This window comes from Wyeomyia smithii, chromosome 3 (genome assembly GCF_029784165.1).
Source record: "Wyeomyia smithii strain HCP4-BCI-WySm-NY-G18 chromosome 3, ASM2978416v1, whole genome shotgun sequence".
NCBI classification, from domain to species: domain Eukaryota; kingdom Metazoa; phylum Arthropoda; class Insecta; order Diptera; family Culicidae; genus Wyeomyia; species Wyeomyia smithii.
The window spans coordinates 272,917,702-272,935,502 of record NC_073696.1 but is presented as its reverse complement, the minus strand read 5'-3'; the positions used below and the strand labels follow the sequence as shown (position 1 = coordinate 272,935,502).

Below are 17,801 nucleotides of genomic sequence, written 5' to 3'. Positions count from 1 at the left end.
AAGATACGAGAATTCTACAGAGATCAACAATCTTCTTGATTTATTCGATGCACTGTTATCTAAACATAATAAGCTACAATATATCATTCGTTACAATTTTCGACTGTTGAAACGCAAAAAATCAAACATCTGAAAGCTATTGTCACCTCTAATCCAACACGATTGGTCTACCTTTCATGACAGTTACATCCATCAGTCGTCGAATTTTGATTGGGATGTGCCTGTAAGAGTGAAAAGTTACACAAAAGCGTTATAAAATTTTCGCTACAACATTCTCACTCGTATAAACTGAGCTGCCAAGCTTTGATTCTTGACGGGACAACGACCTTTCGTTTGTTGGCTTTGATGGCGTTGATTACCGTCTTTGCGGTTTCTTCGGGTGAAAAAACTGGCATCGTTGCCACGCCCCTGGAACGAACCACAAACAATTAACCCCAAATATACCAATTGACAAGAAACGCTAAACAAACGGCATTCGTTTCATCCTCTCTATCAGCTGCTTGCGTGTGTTGATAATAAACGGAAACACCGTAGTTGTCTGCACCGACTGCGATTGACCCTTCAGGTAGATTTCTTCGTCCAGTGCTTCCATGTAGCCCCGGACAGCGTACTTCGAGGTGACGTAGGTACGCATCCACCCCACCGGGGTGTAAGACGAAGCGGAAGCAATCGCGACGATGTGACCCTTGCGACGTCGCATCATACTGGGCAGAAATTGGTCCACGGTCTGTCAAACAAATCAACACAATCATTGAGCTGTTCTTACTTCAGGCTGGAATCATACCCAAAAACCGGCTAAAACGTTTACATCCATCATTCGCTTAATACCCGTCGGATGATTCTCTTCCGGCGACAGGAAAGGCAGCACGCCGGCATTATTCACCAAAATGTCGATCGGGCCAACATCTCGTTCCACTTCCCGGTGCAGTTGGCGCACTTGTTCGTAATCTGCGACATCGCACTGTCAAATGTACGGAATGATGTAAGACCAACGTTCGACCTTTGAAACGCGATTAGTCCAGCCGCAATCAATCAGCGACTGAATAAGAGTAAATTGCGCGCCAAGCCCCGTCATGATAACGGTTTTGTTTATACTTACCTTGTAGGCTACCGTCGACACATTGAATTGCCGCAATTCGATGGCTGTCTTTTCCGCGTTGGTGTGATCGACATCGACGATGACCACATTACAGCCCTCTTTGGCCAGTTCGGTTGCGATGGCTTTTCCAATTCCATTAGCCCCGCCTGTTACTAGCGCCGACTGTCCTCCGATGTTTTTCGGTGGCTTCGGCACGAATGTTTCCAACACGATTTCAATCCACAGCGGAATACTGGAAACGAAGATTACCGCCAAATCCACTAATCCCTGGATAAGGATGAGTACGCGTTGCGCCACACTAACCGGTTTAAGTGGATCCGCAGGCGTGTAGGGCCGGGATTGGATATCCATCGAACTGCTCATGTTGGTAGGCATTGAGGGAACGCCTTTTGCTTGCTATTGAATCGAAACGGTACAACTCACTGATGGTTCGACAGCAGCGATTTTGGCTAGCAGTTTAGTTCGATTAGATCTGGGTGTCTGTTATCTTATCACTGTCACCACACCGCACCAGACTGAAAGTACAAGTTCGAATGCAAAGGTGAACAGGCAACCGAGTGACGATTTGCGGAGCTTTGTCGACATTTGTTTGGACCGACGGCTTTTCGTTATCGGTAATTTTGGGATGATAGTCAATAAGTATAATTAGCGGTGCTCGAATGCATCCGAATGGCTATTTAACAACAATGGAGTAAATCGTTTGCAGTTTGCTTGGTAGAAGATTTTGATCTTCGCCTTAGGTGTAGATAAGAGTTCGAACTTCAAACGTACAAGATTTGATGAATAATGTAGTTCAAGCAAATTTGCCCAACAACAAGATTGTTTTTTTTTCTCTACAGTTTTATTTGCGTTACTTTTTCATTATGTTTACTGTTTTATTTTGTTTTGAATTTCAGTTACTTACATTGATGTTTAACTTGTTTCACTTCAATCTAAAACTTTATATTAGACGACAACTCTCTTCAACCAAAAGATTCCAAGTGAAAGATTAACTTGAGAAATAGTAACTTCGCCATCGGAGGTGATTTATCAGCCACGCAATTGAGTCCACCAACAGAAACAGACAGTTTTCACTTACAGCTCTTTATTTTTTTACTTTATTTTCTCCTTAATTTTTGTCTTCCATCTAGTCAGAGCTACACCCAACAGTCCGCTTCTGGTCATAACATCAACCCTGTTCCATCGCTAATAAATTATTATCGTTTGATTCTAAACAGTCGCCCGCAGCCACCGCGCGATTACGTAAAAGACGACGATGTACTTCTAATTGTTTTTTTTTTTTGTGTAAATTTTCTACTCTTTAGTATCCATCTTATTTTCAGCTCGCCTTTAACATAACGCTTAATGATATTTCTACGTTGAACCCTCTTATCAGCAAATCAGATCCGATTCCTCTTCTTTTTCTTCTACTTTTAACTCCTGTTTTGGGTGTCTCAATTTCCGATAACAAATTTGTTTTTTCCATTGAATCCGAATAGTCTAAACTTTTAACTTGTTTATTTTTCTTTAGAGTTTGTGTTCTCTTAGTTCCACGTAAATCACATGTATAGTATGACACATTGTTGTTTTTTTTTGCCTTCTTGCTTCTTTCGCACGTTTCCCACAAGCCATGCCACACCAACCCTCTCTTACCACGGTTTAGAGTGGTGAGAGGGTGGAGACAATTCTAACACCAAAAACGATTCGATTTTTTTTTGTTTTATTCAGTTTAGCTTGTTTTTGATTTGAAATACGGTAGTGCCTTCTCGGTTCGTACAGATTCTAGCAGAGCGGTGTGATAAGTAAAACGTACTACATGACACTTAGTTTTTTAGTTGTTTGTTTTCTTCTTTTTTTTTTCTTCAGAAGACTGCAGTCGGTAAAGTTCTAAATATCATTTCGTTAATTTCTCTATATTTATTTTTTTTTCTCGTACTATATACAAAGCAGAACGGTAAATACCTAATAATCTGACATGATTTGTTTGTGTTGTTTTAATTATTTTTTGGTTTTCGCTGGCTGGCAACACTGGTGTCAAATAGTAGAGCACGCGAGTTTGGTCCTCATCGATTCGCAACTTAGTTTTTTTAGAGTGATAATATTTTTTTGTTCGGTGGTGGGTAGTTTTTATTTTTTTGTAGATAGGAGTTAGGGGAAAATACGTTTCGGGTTTACAGTGCCGGTTGTGTGGCGCCAGCTGTTGATTAGTCTTTTCAAGAATTGTCATAACGAATTGCACTTATACTTATAGTTTACTTCCAGAGAGTGGCGGATTTATTTCGCTAACATCTAGGATTGATCTATATAATGTATGTTCTGTAGGTGGTTTAACACTAAGTCGCTTACAACTAATTGTTTTTATTTTGTTTATTTAAGATATTGACACTGAAAGAGAGAGGGAAACTGTTTCGACCCGACTTACGTTGATGTTCTAGGGTTCTGTCGGTGGCTGTCCCCCGATTTCGCTAGTACTGCTTGCTATTTAAGTATAGACAGTTTATGTATAATGTCGCCTGCAACATGAATTGTAATCATATCTATAGTCGATAGTTTTAAAATATTTCCATCTGACCCCAGCTACTGCTAATTGCACTGGATTATAGAGGTCGACAGATTAATATCGGAATTTTCTGTGGATTGGAGTCAATTTAGCTATAATTGTTATTCGGTGCGTTAGGATTTGTTTACAATAAAGTGGAAAGCAAATCATTAGGAAACCTTCACCGGAAGTTGTATTCTCGTCTGTTCTCTCCTCTCTAGCTTGTTGGAATTCAAAATTAAACTACAATCGTGGAGAGGAAATATTCCAACGAGCTTCGCGAGCTCTATTGTGCGGGAAATCAACAGATTGAAGCACTGGGAAAGCGCTTCGAATTTTCAGGGCACAAAACAGCAAAATAGAACATCGTCACATGAGAGCACTTGTGGGCTTCTAGGTAAATTCGGATTTTCGTTTCCTACTGATGATTTCGATCCGTGGTTCGTGGCTCCGTAATTCGTGGGTGTCACTGATGTCGATAGAAAGTGATATGTTTGGCTTCATACGAACCTTTTAAACTGTGCTGGATGTTTGTTTGTTTGTTCCTATATAGTGAATTTGCAGTGCGTTTGATCTCTACCAGAGGGAAGAGGGGAGTGAGTATTATATATGGCAACTTGTTTTTTAAGTCCCAACGTTTCAATATTCAATCTAGTTTATGTCACTATTTCGCGGGTCTTCCACTACAGATCAGTCAGTAATATCGCGATTTTATGTTTAAGGTTATCTATCGTGTCTTCTCGTCTCGTCTGCTAGCGAGTTTAGTTAAAAATTATTACTAAATATTTGAAGGATCGGTATTCCAGCCGAGCAACACTCATCAGACGGAAGCAAATTTCAGGTGAAAAGGTTAGGAAAATAAAACAAAATCAGATGAGGAATGGTTGCAGCCGAATCTCGCGACAACTCCTTTATGGGATGTGCAACACCTCCCACAGCCGAGTTGGCACAAAGTTCGTCTGAATAACTAACCAAGGACGCCCGTAGTACAGCACCAAACTGATTTGTTAGTCAATTTTAGTAAACTCGAGTGCACTGTGTTGTTGTAACACTAAATCGCCGTGTGTTAACAATAAAGCTCAATGTTTTCTTTAAATTACACTGCAGATCAATAATAAAACCCCAACGCTAGCTAACCTTCACTAGCGTACCCTACCTGCTAACCCGGCCACTCTCAAACGGATTCAGCCGGCGGTGGAAGCGTCCGCTCGCAGCACTTGCAGATTAAGGAGCTCATCCGTTCGGTCAGACAGGTCCAGTAGCTGGCCAGGACCGAGGTGTGCTTGGAGGAGATCGATTCGGACTCAGCATACGGCGCCCGCTGATGACCGGTAGAACCTGATCCAGCTCCACCTCCAGCTCCTCCAACACAACCCGAATCTTCCTGAGACGACTGCCGTCGCTGCCGATGATGTTGATTACTGCCCCCCGAGCTGCTGCTCGCGGGAAGCAACTGATTGGACTGATTCGAAGTCGGTGGCGTCGGTGAATCCGTCTGTAGCGAACTCGACGCCAGCAGGATGCCCTGCAGTGACGGCTCGTACGGGTGTTGTCAAATGGTTTCGCTGATACTGGCCGCACTTTTAGTGGTGTCATCGAGCGGCGGGGGACGAACTCCGCCTCCGGAACTGATAGTCGTATCGTTCGCTTCCTCGTTGAGCGATTTGTTTAGCGAGAAAGTTAAACTCTTGTGGCTTCCACCACAGCTCGAACCGCCCCCGCCAGCAGTGCTGCCACTCAAACTGCGACAGCAGTTCCTAGAAATCGGCACATCCAAACTGTAAGCCCTATTCCGTGCCGTATTAATCGTACTGATGACCTCGCTGTTCCGATGCTGCATCAGAATCGGCGAAATCGACTTTGGTTGGTTCAGTATCACTCCGCCGGAATAGCAGCACTCCGCAACCCCGGCCTCACCACTTCCACCGTCACAGATTGCAATAGATCCACCTCCAACTACACCCACATCCACGGCCTTCGATTTCTCCAGCATCCGGTTCTTTCTCTGTGCGAAAACCGTTTTGCCCGATCCGTCGGACTGAGATTCATTGGCTTCCTCACCGCTGCTGGCCGCCAGCAGCTGCAGTTTCTTCGATTCCCTAGAATCGAAACTAAAGCTCAACCGACCCGTTAGCTGTTTCAGTCTTGATATGATTGATTTCGACGCATTGGTTCCGTTAACGCTTCCATTGCCACCCTTTCCGGACGATCCGCCCGTCGTTCCATCCCTACCTGCTTCAGCTCCGTTGTTATTGTTGTTGCTGGCATTCCGAATTTTCTCCAGCTTCTGCTGCTGGCTCCAATTCATCTTCTTGCCAACATTCTTATTATTCTGACTATTGTTATTGTTATTATTATTCAAATTAGCGTACAGTTTGCCCGCCGTTGGCACACTAATATTCATATTCTCACAGTCCTGAACGGTTCTCAGCTGGTGCAGCGCAGCCGCCGCCTGCTGATAGTGATGATGATGATGATGAAAGTGCGCATGATGACTAGATTGGAACGGTCCCAGTCCCACCGAATGCTGCTGCTGCTGCGGCTGCGTCAGCACTGGCTGCTGTTGCTGTTCATTGGTACTGTTCAGGCTGGTGCTCTTGTCCGACGACGAATACATTCCGACGGTGGAATCGTGCTCCAGACTGCGGTGCTGCCGCTGGTGGTAATACACACTGTTATCGGACGCGACCGTCTGTATCTGGATGCCGTCGGACATCCGGCGGCTGTTACTGTACTGGTCTAAGCTAATGGCGCGATTTGAACCAAAATACGTTCGATTAGTATGCTGAATGTTGCCGTGGGAGCCACGAATGCGCGTACCTGTCGTGTAGTACTCGCCGATCATCGACGGGCGCTTCTCGCGGCTCCCCTTACGCGAGTTCGGGTGCGACTGCTTCCGGTTGCTGCTTTCGGTGTCCACCTTGAACTTGGACGTTTTCTCCGCAACCTGGAAACGAAATTGACACGATTAGTAGGAGACAAAATTCATCTCTTTCTGAATGCTTATAAGTCGTTTAATTTTCAACAGATTCCCTTAGTTCTTGCAGCAATCGATTAGAAAATTATCAACGCTTTCACCCAAATGCAGAAAACTGTAGTTTGATTATTCAAACTATTGTACTATGGAAAATTGTCAAGTCTTGTTGAAACACAAATTTCGATCTCTAATTGGTCACTTAGTGCTTGCTGTCTCCAAGACGAGCGACAGAATATTATACTTAGAAGGGCGGGAATACATTATTAGGGTTATATACATATTAGGGTGGGGAAAAGTGATCGATTTCCCAGAACCAAGTTTTTTGGTTCCTTTTGGGGCCCCAAACAACTCTAAACTTATCGGAAGTCGATTGGTTTTGTCTCCGCTTGGCGCATTGCATTTCATTTTTTTGTATGAAAAATTATATGGGAAACCCTGCTTTTTTGCATTTACCTTTCTAGAGAGCTCAATAGTGATCTAATAATGCACTTCATTATTGAAAAGTATAGTATTTTAGATGCCTAACAACTTTGCAAAAGACACTGAAGAGCTAGGATGTTCCTAAAAAGAGCTATAGCTGTTCAAAGTTGAGTATGTCGATTTAAATGCAGAAAATCTTGTTTTCTGCCAACATTACCAATGTACCGGCGCCAGTAGGATTCCCATCAGAAATAACCTGTCGTAACGAGTTTATATACTCAGCTGGATCAAACAAACAAAGTCAGGTCAATATTCTAGTCGTAAGTAGAATCTACAACGTGTTTCAGAGGTTACTTCTGATGGAAATGGGCAGTGTTGGCAGAAAAAAAGATTTGCAACATAAATATCGACATACTCAACTTTAAACAGCTCCTGGTTTTTTTTTTTGACGTAGGACTACGTCTAACCGCAGTATATCGAGATACATTCTGAGGAAACTAAAAACCAAGGTGTAACGTCGGTATGAAAGATTTCAAACGGTAATACTGATGTAACCACATGATGGATCACAATGATCAATATGTCGTTAGATTGATAAAATAATGAACATTTTTTTATTCTTCAGTCATCATTATCAATTCATTGTTAAACAGTGAAAATTTCATAAAAGTTTCAAAGTCGAATTTTCACGAACAAGGTACCAATCACATGCGAGCACGCCTAGCACAGACTTCATGAGTGGACACCAAGGGCCTGCTATGATATCCTGTATAGCAGTGGCAAAAAAAAATTTGACAGAATCTCCCCGTCCCAATAGGTCAACTAATGTTTGCTTTCATGAGCCTAAACTAATTTGATGTCTTGAAGGTGAAGCTTTTTCGGAAAGTTCGTAACCACCTCCACTATCAGACAATCTTACGTTCTGCTGTAAGAATGTCATTAAAACTGATGTCTTGAAAGAAAACATGCTTACACAGGCAACAGTACTGCACCGAGCAATGTATGAACAGAGCGCTGGCGCTGGTCTGGTCACTCGTCGTCTATGAGTGCTTAAGTACTCGATATTCTTTTGTGTGCAGCGAAGCCAAGTGAAGACTACATTGCCGCTGTCGACGCACAGCTAGGCGTGTTTGGTTAATGTGTAGGTATCATTTTGCGATCTGGAACACAATCGAATTACCGTTTGAATTGTCATCTTCTTCTTCTTGTTTGGAATAGTAACAAATATCAGAACTCAATATGATTGTTCAGTTACCGCGAAAGACGCTGCGCTGCCGGGGACAACAAAATTCTATATGTGTCGTTAAAAGCAGATAGCAGGGTAAATAAATTTGGTGCATTGTACGAATAAAATGCGCTGTTTATTTTTAAGCTTTACACTCTGATTCATTCAGAATTATTTAAATAACTAAATATAGCGTATTTAAAAAACAATAGAAAACAAAAGTGCTTCTCACAGATCTTTGAATAGATAGTTGAACGAGCTGTACTGATGATTATAGGTAATTTTTGACAATAGCAGCTTCAAAATATTACCTTACTTGTAACTGTACAGCACCATGCAAACATTAATTGCTGAGGCTAATGTTGCTTATCATTCGAGTCCGGTTTATTTTTAAAGATAAGAGACAATTGACTTTTGAAACTGTTTGAATTTTTTTCTGATTCTGTTTACTGATAAAATGTTTAAATTGACCTGAATTGAATGTTAACATGTTCAAAAAATTCTATGTCAATGTTGAATTTTCTGTGATTATACATTTTCGACTGAAAAATGTAATTCTTTATCGTTATTTTTTCCACGAACTTGTAACTGCAGGAAAACTTTTTTGTGACATTTTTGCCGCTTTGTGGTCGGTGAGTGAGCTGTCTTTCACAAGACAAATAAATATAGAAAGAAGTTGAATTTCTACTAAATCGTACTCAATTTAGATCTGTATAGAAGGTAACCTTTTCGCGTATTGAAGAAAATTGACTGTATCAGAATAAAAGCTATTCATAAATGTTAAAGAGAATGTTTTTTTCTTCTAAACTAGAGTGCTGCAAATAAATAGTCGAAATACAGACCCCGTACGATTTTGGCAACACGCCAGAATTTTTGCTGTTGCCAAAATCGAACCATACCAAAACTTAATGGTTCTCTTTTCATGACTATTTTTCTACTATTTGAATGGCCTATGACGACCTTAACAGTTAATATGGCCACCAATGAACTAGTTTTAGTTCCAAGTCGTTTCAGGTATCGCTTGATGAATTTAGGCTGACGACCTAGATACTTAATATTACCACCCTAAAAATTAGAGGCATAGTACTGCTTTGATCATGATCAGGAACAGGAACCATTTTACCGATTCCTGTCATTCGCTTCGGCAACATAAAGAACCAAAATACCAATTTCTTCTGGAGGATGTTGAGCTTAAATTGGTGGAAAAAATCAAGAAAACTAAAAAATGTAATTAATGTGTGCCAAAATCGAACCGTGTCAGAAGTAAAACGAGTTCAAATCGAACAGAGCCACAAAAGAACATACAAAACTATTGAAGTCCTACGTCAACTATGCGGTCGTATCCTGGATACCACCCTCCTATTTTTTTGGGACACCCTAGCTCTTTGATGTCTTCGGCCAAGTTGTTAGGCATGAAAAAACCTATGGTTTGAGCCACTTTGAGCTCTTTAGAATGAAAAATGCAAAAACATTGGTTTTTCCATACAAATCTCCATATAAATTTGAAATGCAATGCGCCAAGCGGAGACTAAACCAATCGACTTCCGATATAGGAATGTAGGATTGTTTGGGGCTCCAAATAGAACAAAAAAACTTGGTTCTGGCTTTTTGCTATCAAGTTTGGTTTTTTCCATATAACGATTCCCCACCCTAATACATATGAACCTATCTCTGTTCAAACCAATCAATTTACTAGTGGATGGCCACTAGGATGGTCCTAAATAGCAGCGGATATAAGAGTAGGGACTGCTTCTTCCTCTGTTAAGTGAAGCCGTATTTTTATGTACAAATAAAATGAAGTGGGGTCGATTTACGGCATAATAATTTCATCCCGGTTCCTGTTTCGGGTCATCTTTGGCTATTTTCCAGGAACATTTTTTCCATAGAGTACTTTTATTAGTGTTGGATTTTTTTTCCTGTATGAACATCATTACTGCGACCAGAATCGTTGATCATTTGTGAAATATGCTCAAGTGTCTGCTGTACTTCTATTATTTGCTATTAGCCATACCGCTATTAAGGAGTGGCATGCTTATTATTATGTTAACCGTACTTGTGTGTCATATGATTGTATACTTCCTTTCGCATGCCTTTTATGTAAGATTTGGACCACGGCGACCATTAGTTTGATCTTTTGTGGTTTTACACGTTGACTGCTCTACTATACATGGCCACGTTCCTCTAATTATAATTCCCTGAGAAAGTTTCGTTGGCCGTTTTATTATAAGAGGGATTTAATTTTGTTAAGAGGAAGTCTCATCAAGGTATTATAAAATTCAATATCAAGGAAGGACGTGTCACGACCATGACAAAGCGGACTTCGTAGACTTGCGGCTACGCCGTCCCCTATTAGTGTTGGACAAAAGTTATTGTGATTGATTACTCTCGAATACAATGATATAAACAACAATATCTTCTTCTGTGTCAAATTTGCGGTCGTGGCTTTGCTGCAACTCTTTTGTTATTTTTCCTTGCGTCACGTGAGTTAACTTCGTATCAAACAAAATTAACCTCAAAAGAGAGAACGCTACGCAAACTGGGTGCCGCCTTTGCTCATTTTGCATCGAAAAACAGAGAGCCATGAGGATATTTTGCAGCGGCCAAATTTTCGCGCCTACAAACAAAGCAAAAACCTTTCCTTCCGCTGGCAAGGTCATGACATTGGTTTTCTGGGATGATCTCAGGGCTTTAAGAAGCATAGCGGAGAATAACCGATCCGATATTTATCGTTGCTTTCGATGTAGGAACATCACAAAGTCTTTGGCGACTTTTAAATTACCAGCATTGTGATTTCTATGACTCGCGAAACTCCAGTAAGATCGGTGATCAGAGTGAGCTTGCTCAGAGCTGGCAAGTTAAACTAAAAGCGTCGCTAACTATTTAGTTTTCGTGAACAGAATGAAATATTTCTGTGAATTGTTAGCGACGGGCACCAAATCTTTCAAATCATATAACAATCACAGCTAAGATCCTTTCTTTTTAAAACTCTAAAACGAAACAATCGTTCAAAAATCGTCAGACCGGAACAATTGGCATAGACCCAGGTAACGAAAACGTATTAGCGATCGGAAACTCGGATCATGAAACTGCAAGTTCCTTAATTTTTTGGGAAGTACACGCGTTCTTTCCGACTTATTGGACCCCCAATTTTAACCCTCTCCCGCTCACAAGGTTTATCATTAAGATTTATAGCAAGAAAATTCAAGCTGAACACTTTGTAGACTAACTAAAATTACTGTCAACTGTAGTATTTTGAAGAAAATGCCCAGTGATACTCTGAGGCAGCATATAAAATTTATGGAATAATCGTAAGCGGAACAAACTATTTTATGTCAAGATATGATGATTATAATTCTTGGTGCTTTAGAGTCACCATGAGCGGGAAAGGGTTAACATTGTGGCAACATACGGCAACACACACGAGTTGCGCAGAGCTTTTATCCGCTTAGAAGGTTATTGAGATTTTTCGTATATAATAAGTTCGTTTTATTTTGTTTGTCTTAAATAAATGGGAAGTATTTGTTTATGTGGATGTTACCCTCCCGACGTCCATGTCACCCAACGATTGACGTATGAACGCAGCCACCCACCCATCAGGGAGCGTCGGACCGTGGTGAGCGTCGGACCAGGGACAGTCGACTCCTCGCAAAAGCCACAATCACCCGGAAGCACCTCTGACGGAGCGAATAGAGCCGCTCCCAACACCCAAAAGCACTTACCCGCCCATCGGGACTGATGCCAGTAAGGTCCCGATTATGGCAGCTGGCAGCGTAGTGAACGGATATGAGCTGGATTTCGGAATGGTACCGCATCCTCGGGCTGGCACCTGCATCGAGCTCCCTTAGTAAAGTCGTGTGACAACGGCTTGAAATGGCGAGGTGGTACCCGGTGCAGGGGTCTCCGTCCCATAAAACCTGGCAGGCCTTCCAGTACGTTTCGAGTCTATTGCCTGGTGGGAATCAGGCAGGAGTAGGATCAGATGGTTGTTCCTAACTTGCGCCGGTCGGTGGAGTCATAGTTGCCCATAAGGCGCTATGACTGCCTACCCTAGCCATGACCTCACTGCTCCGGCATAGACCACCATGGGACCACATAGGCGACTACTCCACCATGGACAAGGATAGCGGCTGGAAGGGGGACCCATTTAACATCAAGATGAACACATTCAAAACGAAAGAGATGAGTGCGGAGGGATTACAAAATCCCTTCGCGCGAGGTGGCATCCAGCGGTCTCCGCAGAAGAAGGCGGAGACGGATGCGGCGAAGTCTGGAGGTGGAAAAACGCCGAAACCGTCGGTGTCCACACCAGACATCTCGGTAGACGGTCCCTTGCTAGTCAAGGCCGTCGAAAGGTGTATGGACACGCGGCCAAGAGTGGCGGCGCTGTCTGAACAACTCGATGCCATAATCGAGTTCTTGGCGAACAGGCGAAACATCGCTGGCGACCTGAAGCAGAGCCTCCTCCTGCTTCGGAGCACCATTGATGAAGCCAGAAAGGAGCACGAAGAACTCGTAGCTCGGGTGAAGGCGGCCGAGAAAGCGGCCAGGACCGGGAGGGCGACTGCATCTAAATAAGTGCAGACAGACGCCCCCTCGTTCGCGTCGGCCTGCTCCACGGGGCAGGTCGCTAAGCGAACGAGGCAGTCCCCGGGGGAAACGGCCCCCGGGAACACCAAGAAACGATTGGTCGTGCTACTCCCACGGGAACACACGCCAACCGGTTCAAGGTCCACCGCGGAAAAGGCACAGGTGGAGGCTACGGGCAACCTTTGGACTACCGTAGAAGGTAGGAAGCGTCGGGAAGGTGCGACGCGACATGATGGCGGAGCGGCCAGAGGACCAAAAAAGGTCAAAAAGGCGCGGAGTAGGGGTGATGCCCTCATTCTCAAGACGGATGGGTCGAAGTACTCAGAAGTCTTGAAGAAGAGGAGGGGGGAAACCCAGCTCAAGGATCTGGGGGCGGATGTGCGGAGTATCCGCCGATCTCGCACTGGCGAGATGATACCCAGATAGCTACCTTCCGACTATCGTCGGCGGACGCCAACCTGGCCCTGAAAGAGGGCAAGTTGAAGGTCGGCTGGTCTGTATGTCCTCTGGGCATACTACAGCAACCAGACATTTGCTTCCGGTGCTTCGAGGGTGGACATAAGTCCTGGACCTGCAAGGGGCCCGATAGGAGCCAGCTGTGCAGGCGATGTGGAGGTGCAGGCCATAAAGCAAAGGACTGTGGGGAGTCTCCCAAGTGCATGGTATGTTCCGGGAAACGGGACGCCAAACACTTTATGGGAGGCCCCAGGTGCCCAGCCGGTAAGCCGGCTGCGAAACCACGGGCGTAAGGGTGACGCAACTGAACCTGAACCATTGCTTCGCGGCTCAGCAGCTGCTACACCAAGCAGCCACTGAGTCGTTGTCGGACATCGCCGTCATATCGGATCCCTACCGCATTCCTCCCGGAAACGGTAACTGGGTTGCGGATAAGTCCAGTTTGGCGGCCATATGTACGACGAGCAAGTTCCCGGTTCAGGAGGTAGTCTCAACCTCAGAAGAAGGGTACGTAGTTGCTAAGGTGAACGGAGTGTTCTACTGCAGTTGCTATGCTCCGCCACGTTGGTCTACCGAAAGGTTCACCCAGATGGTCGACCTCCTATCCATGGAGCTAACGGGCCTAACGCCGTTGGTGGTGGCGGGCGACTTCAACGCTTGGGCTGTTGAGTGGGGAAGTCGCTTCACGAACCAGAGGGGCCAGATCCTGTTGGGGGCTTTTGCAAAGCTCAACCTAGATCTGGCCAACGTTGGGAACAAAAGTACATTTAGCAGAAATGGTGCGGAGTCGATCATCGACGTGACGTTCTCCAGCCCAGGACTGATCAAGAACTGGAGGGTAGACGATGGCTACACTAATAGCGACCACCAGGCGGTCTGTTTTAGTGTAGACAACAACGAGAGGCGGCAAGCGACGGGTAGAGCCAACACTCCGACCGTTCGCGGGTGGAAGACATCGCACTTTGATGCCGAGATATTCGAAGAGGCAATGAGAAGGGAGCGCGAGGGGGCAGTTGGCACCGCCCGACTGCTGACCAACTAGTTGCTATGCTATCGCGGGCGTGCGACGCCAACATGCCTAGGACTCGCCAACCTAGGAATGGAAAGCCACCGGTTTACTGGTGGACAGACGCGATAGCCGACCTTCGGCGTGCGCGAAACGAAGAAGAGAGGACAGAGCGCCGCGCAGCGTTCAGTTCGGCAAGATCGATGCTAAAGAGTGCGATAAAGGCCAGCAAGAGGGCCTGCTTCGATAGGCTATGTGCGAGTGCCAATACAAATCCGTGGGGTGACGCCTACAGGATCGTAATGGCCAAGACTAAAGGCGCGCTGGCGCCTGCAGAGCGATCACCAGCGATGCTGGAGCGTATCATCGAGGGACTCTTTCCACGCCACGAGCCAAGTCCTTGGCCTCCGGCGGTCGAGTCTCACGTCCGACGTTCCAGTATCTCAGACATAGACCAGATATGGTCGGCCAACCTGCCGAGCATCCAATCCGTGAGCGACGACAGCCGTGTCGAGGCAGGGGAGGAGGCAAGGGTACCGGTGTCGCTGTACAAGATTCTGGAAAATTATTTCCAGAATCGATTACTTGTTTACGACACGGAGGAGGGTCAGAAGTGCGTCCCAATTACCGCAGGAGTTCCGCAAGGTTCTATCCTGGGCCCGGTGTTGTGGAATGTCATGTATGACGGAGTGTTGAAACTCAAGTTCCCTGTAGGGGTTGTGATCGTCGACTTTGCAGACGACATAACGCTGGAGGTTTACGGCGAGTCTATCGAGGAGGTCGAGTTGACGGCCGCGCACTGTATACGCAAGGTCGAGGACTGGATGAGCTCCAGGAAACTGGAGCTCGCGCATCAGAGTCGGAAACTGCACCATCACCTCGAAGCGATCCCTGAAGCTCTTGGGGTTATGGTGGACGACAAGCTCACGTTCGGGAGTCACGTCGACTATGCCTGTAAGAGGGCCTCATCGGCTATTGCAGCACTATCTCGTATGATGTCCAATAGCTCAGCGGTTTATGGCAGCAAGCGAAGACTTCTTGCCAGCGTGGTTTCGTCCATACTTAGGTATGGTGGGCCAGTGTGGTCCAGAGCGCTAGGTACTAACAATTACCGTGGTAAACTGGAAAGTACCTACAGGCTCATGTGCCTGAGAGTTGCGAGTGCGTATCGTACGGTGTCATACGATGCAATCTGTGTCTTGTCCGGCATGATGCCTATCAGCATCGCCATCAAGGAGGACAGAGAGTGTTTCGATCAACGTGACTCCAACTCCACAAAGGGCAGATGGACGCACCGACTCATACCGGAGACATCCGGCTGAGTCGGGAGACGACATGGTGAAGTGAACTTCCCCACCTGACACAAATCCTGTCAGGCCATGGTTGTTTCAGGCAATATCTGCACAGGTTCGGACACGCGGTATTCCCATGTGTCCCGAGTGCGTGGAGGAGGAGGAGACTGCTGAGCATGTCTTCTTCGTATGCCCCCGTTTTGTAAGAGCGAGGAGCAACATGATGGCTGTGAGCGGGCCTGGCACTACTCCGGACAATCTAGTCCGGAGGATGTGCGACGACCCGGACATCTGGAACGCGGTCTGTGCGGCCGCCTCTCAGATTGTTCTGGAGCTGCAACGTGTGTGGCGGATCAACCACCAACACGCCAGTGGTAGCTAATTACCAGTCTCCAGGTAGTTAGCTAGGAGGTTATAAGAGTAAAGAGGGTGCATCACGCACAAAAGCCACTCCCCGACGTAATACTTAACCGTCGTTCCGGGAAGACCAGGGCTTGAGACTGGAGGGGTTTTAGTGGGTCGGGACAGGGATCAGTAGGTGCCTGGGCGAGTGTAACTACACCAGCATCTCTCTCCTAGTCTCATCCCCACACCCTGAGTTCTCTTCTCAGGTGTCTGTTTGCAGATTTCCCCGCCACCTTTAAAAAAAAAACCCATCAGGTTGGTGTATCCTGCCACCAGGAGTCGGGCGAAATGGAGCTGCGATGGAGAGATGACTAAGTAGGATCTGGAGGGGAAGAGACGTTTATTTACTTGGCGTAGGGCAATAACCTGTTGATCCGATCGAGAATCGAGTCTTGATCACTCTTCGAAAGTCGATATATCGGAGCAGACCTTGACACCGTGAGATAAAAAAAGCAAATTAAAAGCTTGAATAGTAGTAGTGAACAAGAGTGAAACTTGTGAACAACAGGTAAGCCAAAAAGTGCCCTCGCCAGAAAGCTGCTGGAATACAATGTTTCACTTCCCCAGAACCCCGTAGTTTCAGTTTGGAAAAACCGCAGTGTTTGGAAAAAAAAAATGTCTGCAAGCTCATCATCCAGGATTGGGCCGGATTCAAACCCACCGCAAATTCAGACGCTTCAGGGTTCACCAGCGAGGGCGGCAAGGTCGCGGAATTGTCGCGGTTGTTGGCGGCAAAGGTGGTGGATATCGCGTCAGCCGATTGCAAATTGGAGGCGAAAGGTGGTGGAAGAAACAGATGGAAAAGGGCCCCGAAAAGTGAAGGTTAGATAGAACGTAAGAAAGTGGGAAGCAAGGAAGAAATTATAAGAATAAAAGTATATAACCGCTTAATACGTGTTTACATCGGCATTCCAAGCACTTCCCAGGTAACCCGCGAAAATCAAGGATAAGCGTGCCGGCCTTCAGGCATTGTTCAGGGAGTTTCACCAACGCTCACGGTTGAGACCACTGGCAACTTACATATGAATGGCGAAATGTAATGATCAGCGCGATTGGGTGACGGCCGATCGACTACAAAACGTGCAAGTTGAGGATTAGAGGCCATTTTTCAACGTTAGTATCATTAATGTGCACAGCTTTCACCTAAAAGGTTAGGACGACGATATGGACGTCTTAACCTTCAGCTCGAGCATACATACGATAGCTGTCCAAAACATCTCAACGATCAGGTAAGCCGTGCATATTGGTACATCATCACAACAGACCGATTCATAGATCGAGCACGTTTTGATTGACGGCACTTTTCGGATATTATCGCCGTCCGGACCTATCGTGGCGCATACGTTAATTCTGACCACTATCTCCTGATGGTCGTAATGCGCCGAAGGCTTTCGGTTGTCAACAACATCCGCTATCGTCGCCCTACACGGTATTATCAGACCGATGTCATGGCTACTGTTTCCTGAAGCCGCCGCCGATGATGATGACGCTAGTGTTTGAAATGTGATCATAAGCTCCGTTCATTGTGCCGCATGTGTTACTGTACAGATTTTTTTCGTGCTTCTAACTATATTGAATGTAGGGCTATCCAGAACGTGTTGAAACATGTTTAAACATGACCATATATGTCCTGCACAAAATCCATAGAACGTTCAAAACAAAACAGTTATTGTTCGCTTTTTGCATTCCTGCACACCACTTGCATCAACAGTTGATCTCGCATGGACGGAGCTTATTCGGCTGTTTCGCAAGCACTGACAGCCTTTTGACGTATAATCGAGCCAGAGAGCCAGAGAAAAACGGCTTCAAGCAAAAT

The 17,801-nt window shown here is 45.3% G+C and overlaps 2 protein-coding genes across 8 annotated transcripts in view; both read right to left on the bottom strand.

Moving 5' to 3' along the window:
* Positions 1 to 40: 40 nt before the first annotated feature.
* Positions 41 to 1,678, bottom strand: LOC129732391 (estradiol 17-beta-dehydrogenase 11-like). The gene is made up of 5 exons (XM_055693243.1): positions 1,100 to 1,678; positions 785 to 961; positions 471 to 727; positions 280 to 408; positions 41 to 221 (listed from the first exon to the last, which is right to left on the bottom strand). Exons 1-5 carry the CDS (start codon positions 1,472 to 1,474, stop codon positions 149 to 151), a joined length of 1,011 nt encoding a protein of 336 aa, XP_055549218.1. The 5' UTR covers positions 1,475 to 1,678; the 3' UTR covers positions 41 to 148.
* A 488-nt stretch (positions 1,679 to 2,166) lies between these two features.
* Positions 2,167 to 17,801, bottom strand: part of LOC129732389 (high affinity cGMP-specific 3',5'-cyclic phosphodiesterase 9A) — a 446,233-nt gene continuing 430,598 nt past the window's right edge. For all 7 annotated transcript variants that reach the window (XM_055693235.1, XM_055693234.1, XM_055693233.1 and 4 more), the window contains one exon: positions 2,167 to 6,564. In XM_055693235.1, coding sequence (XP_055549210.1) covers positions 5,170 to 6,564 — 1,395 coding nt within the window. In that variant the 3' untranslated portion in view covers positions 2,167 to 5,169. The remainder of the gene's footprint in view (positions 6,565 to 17,801) is intronic.

What these genes read in the sequence shown, in the direction of transcription:
- LOC129732391 (XM_055693243.1), bottom strand. Translation starts at nt 1,474, where the DNA reads ATGCCTACCAACATGAGCAGTTCGATGGATATCCAATCCCGGCCCTAC. An exon ending in TGTCGACGGTAGCCTACAAG is followed by an intron (nt 962 to 1,099) that starts GTAAGTATAAAC and finishes TACATTTGACAG; the next exon opens with TGCGATGTCGCAGATTACGA. An exon ending in TGGCAGCTCAGTTTATACGA is followed by an intron (nt 222 to 279) that starts GTGAGAATGTTG and finishes TCACTCTTACAG; the next exon opens with GCACATCCCAATCAAAATTC.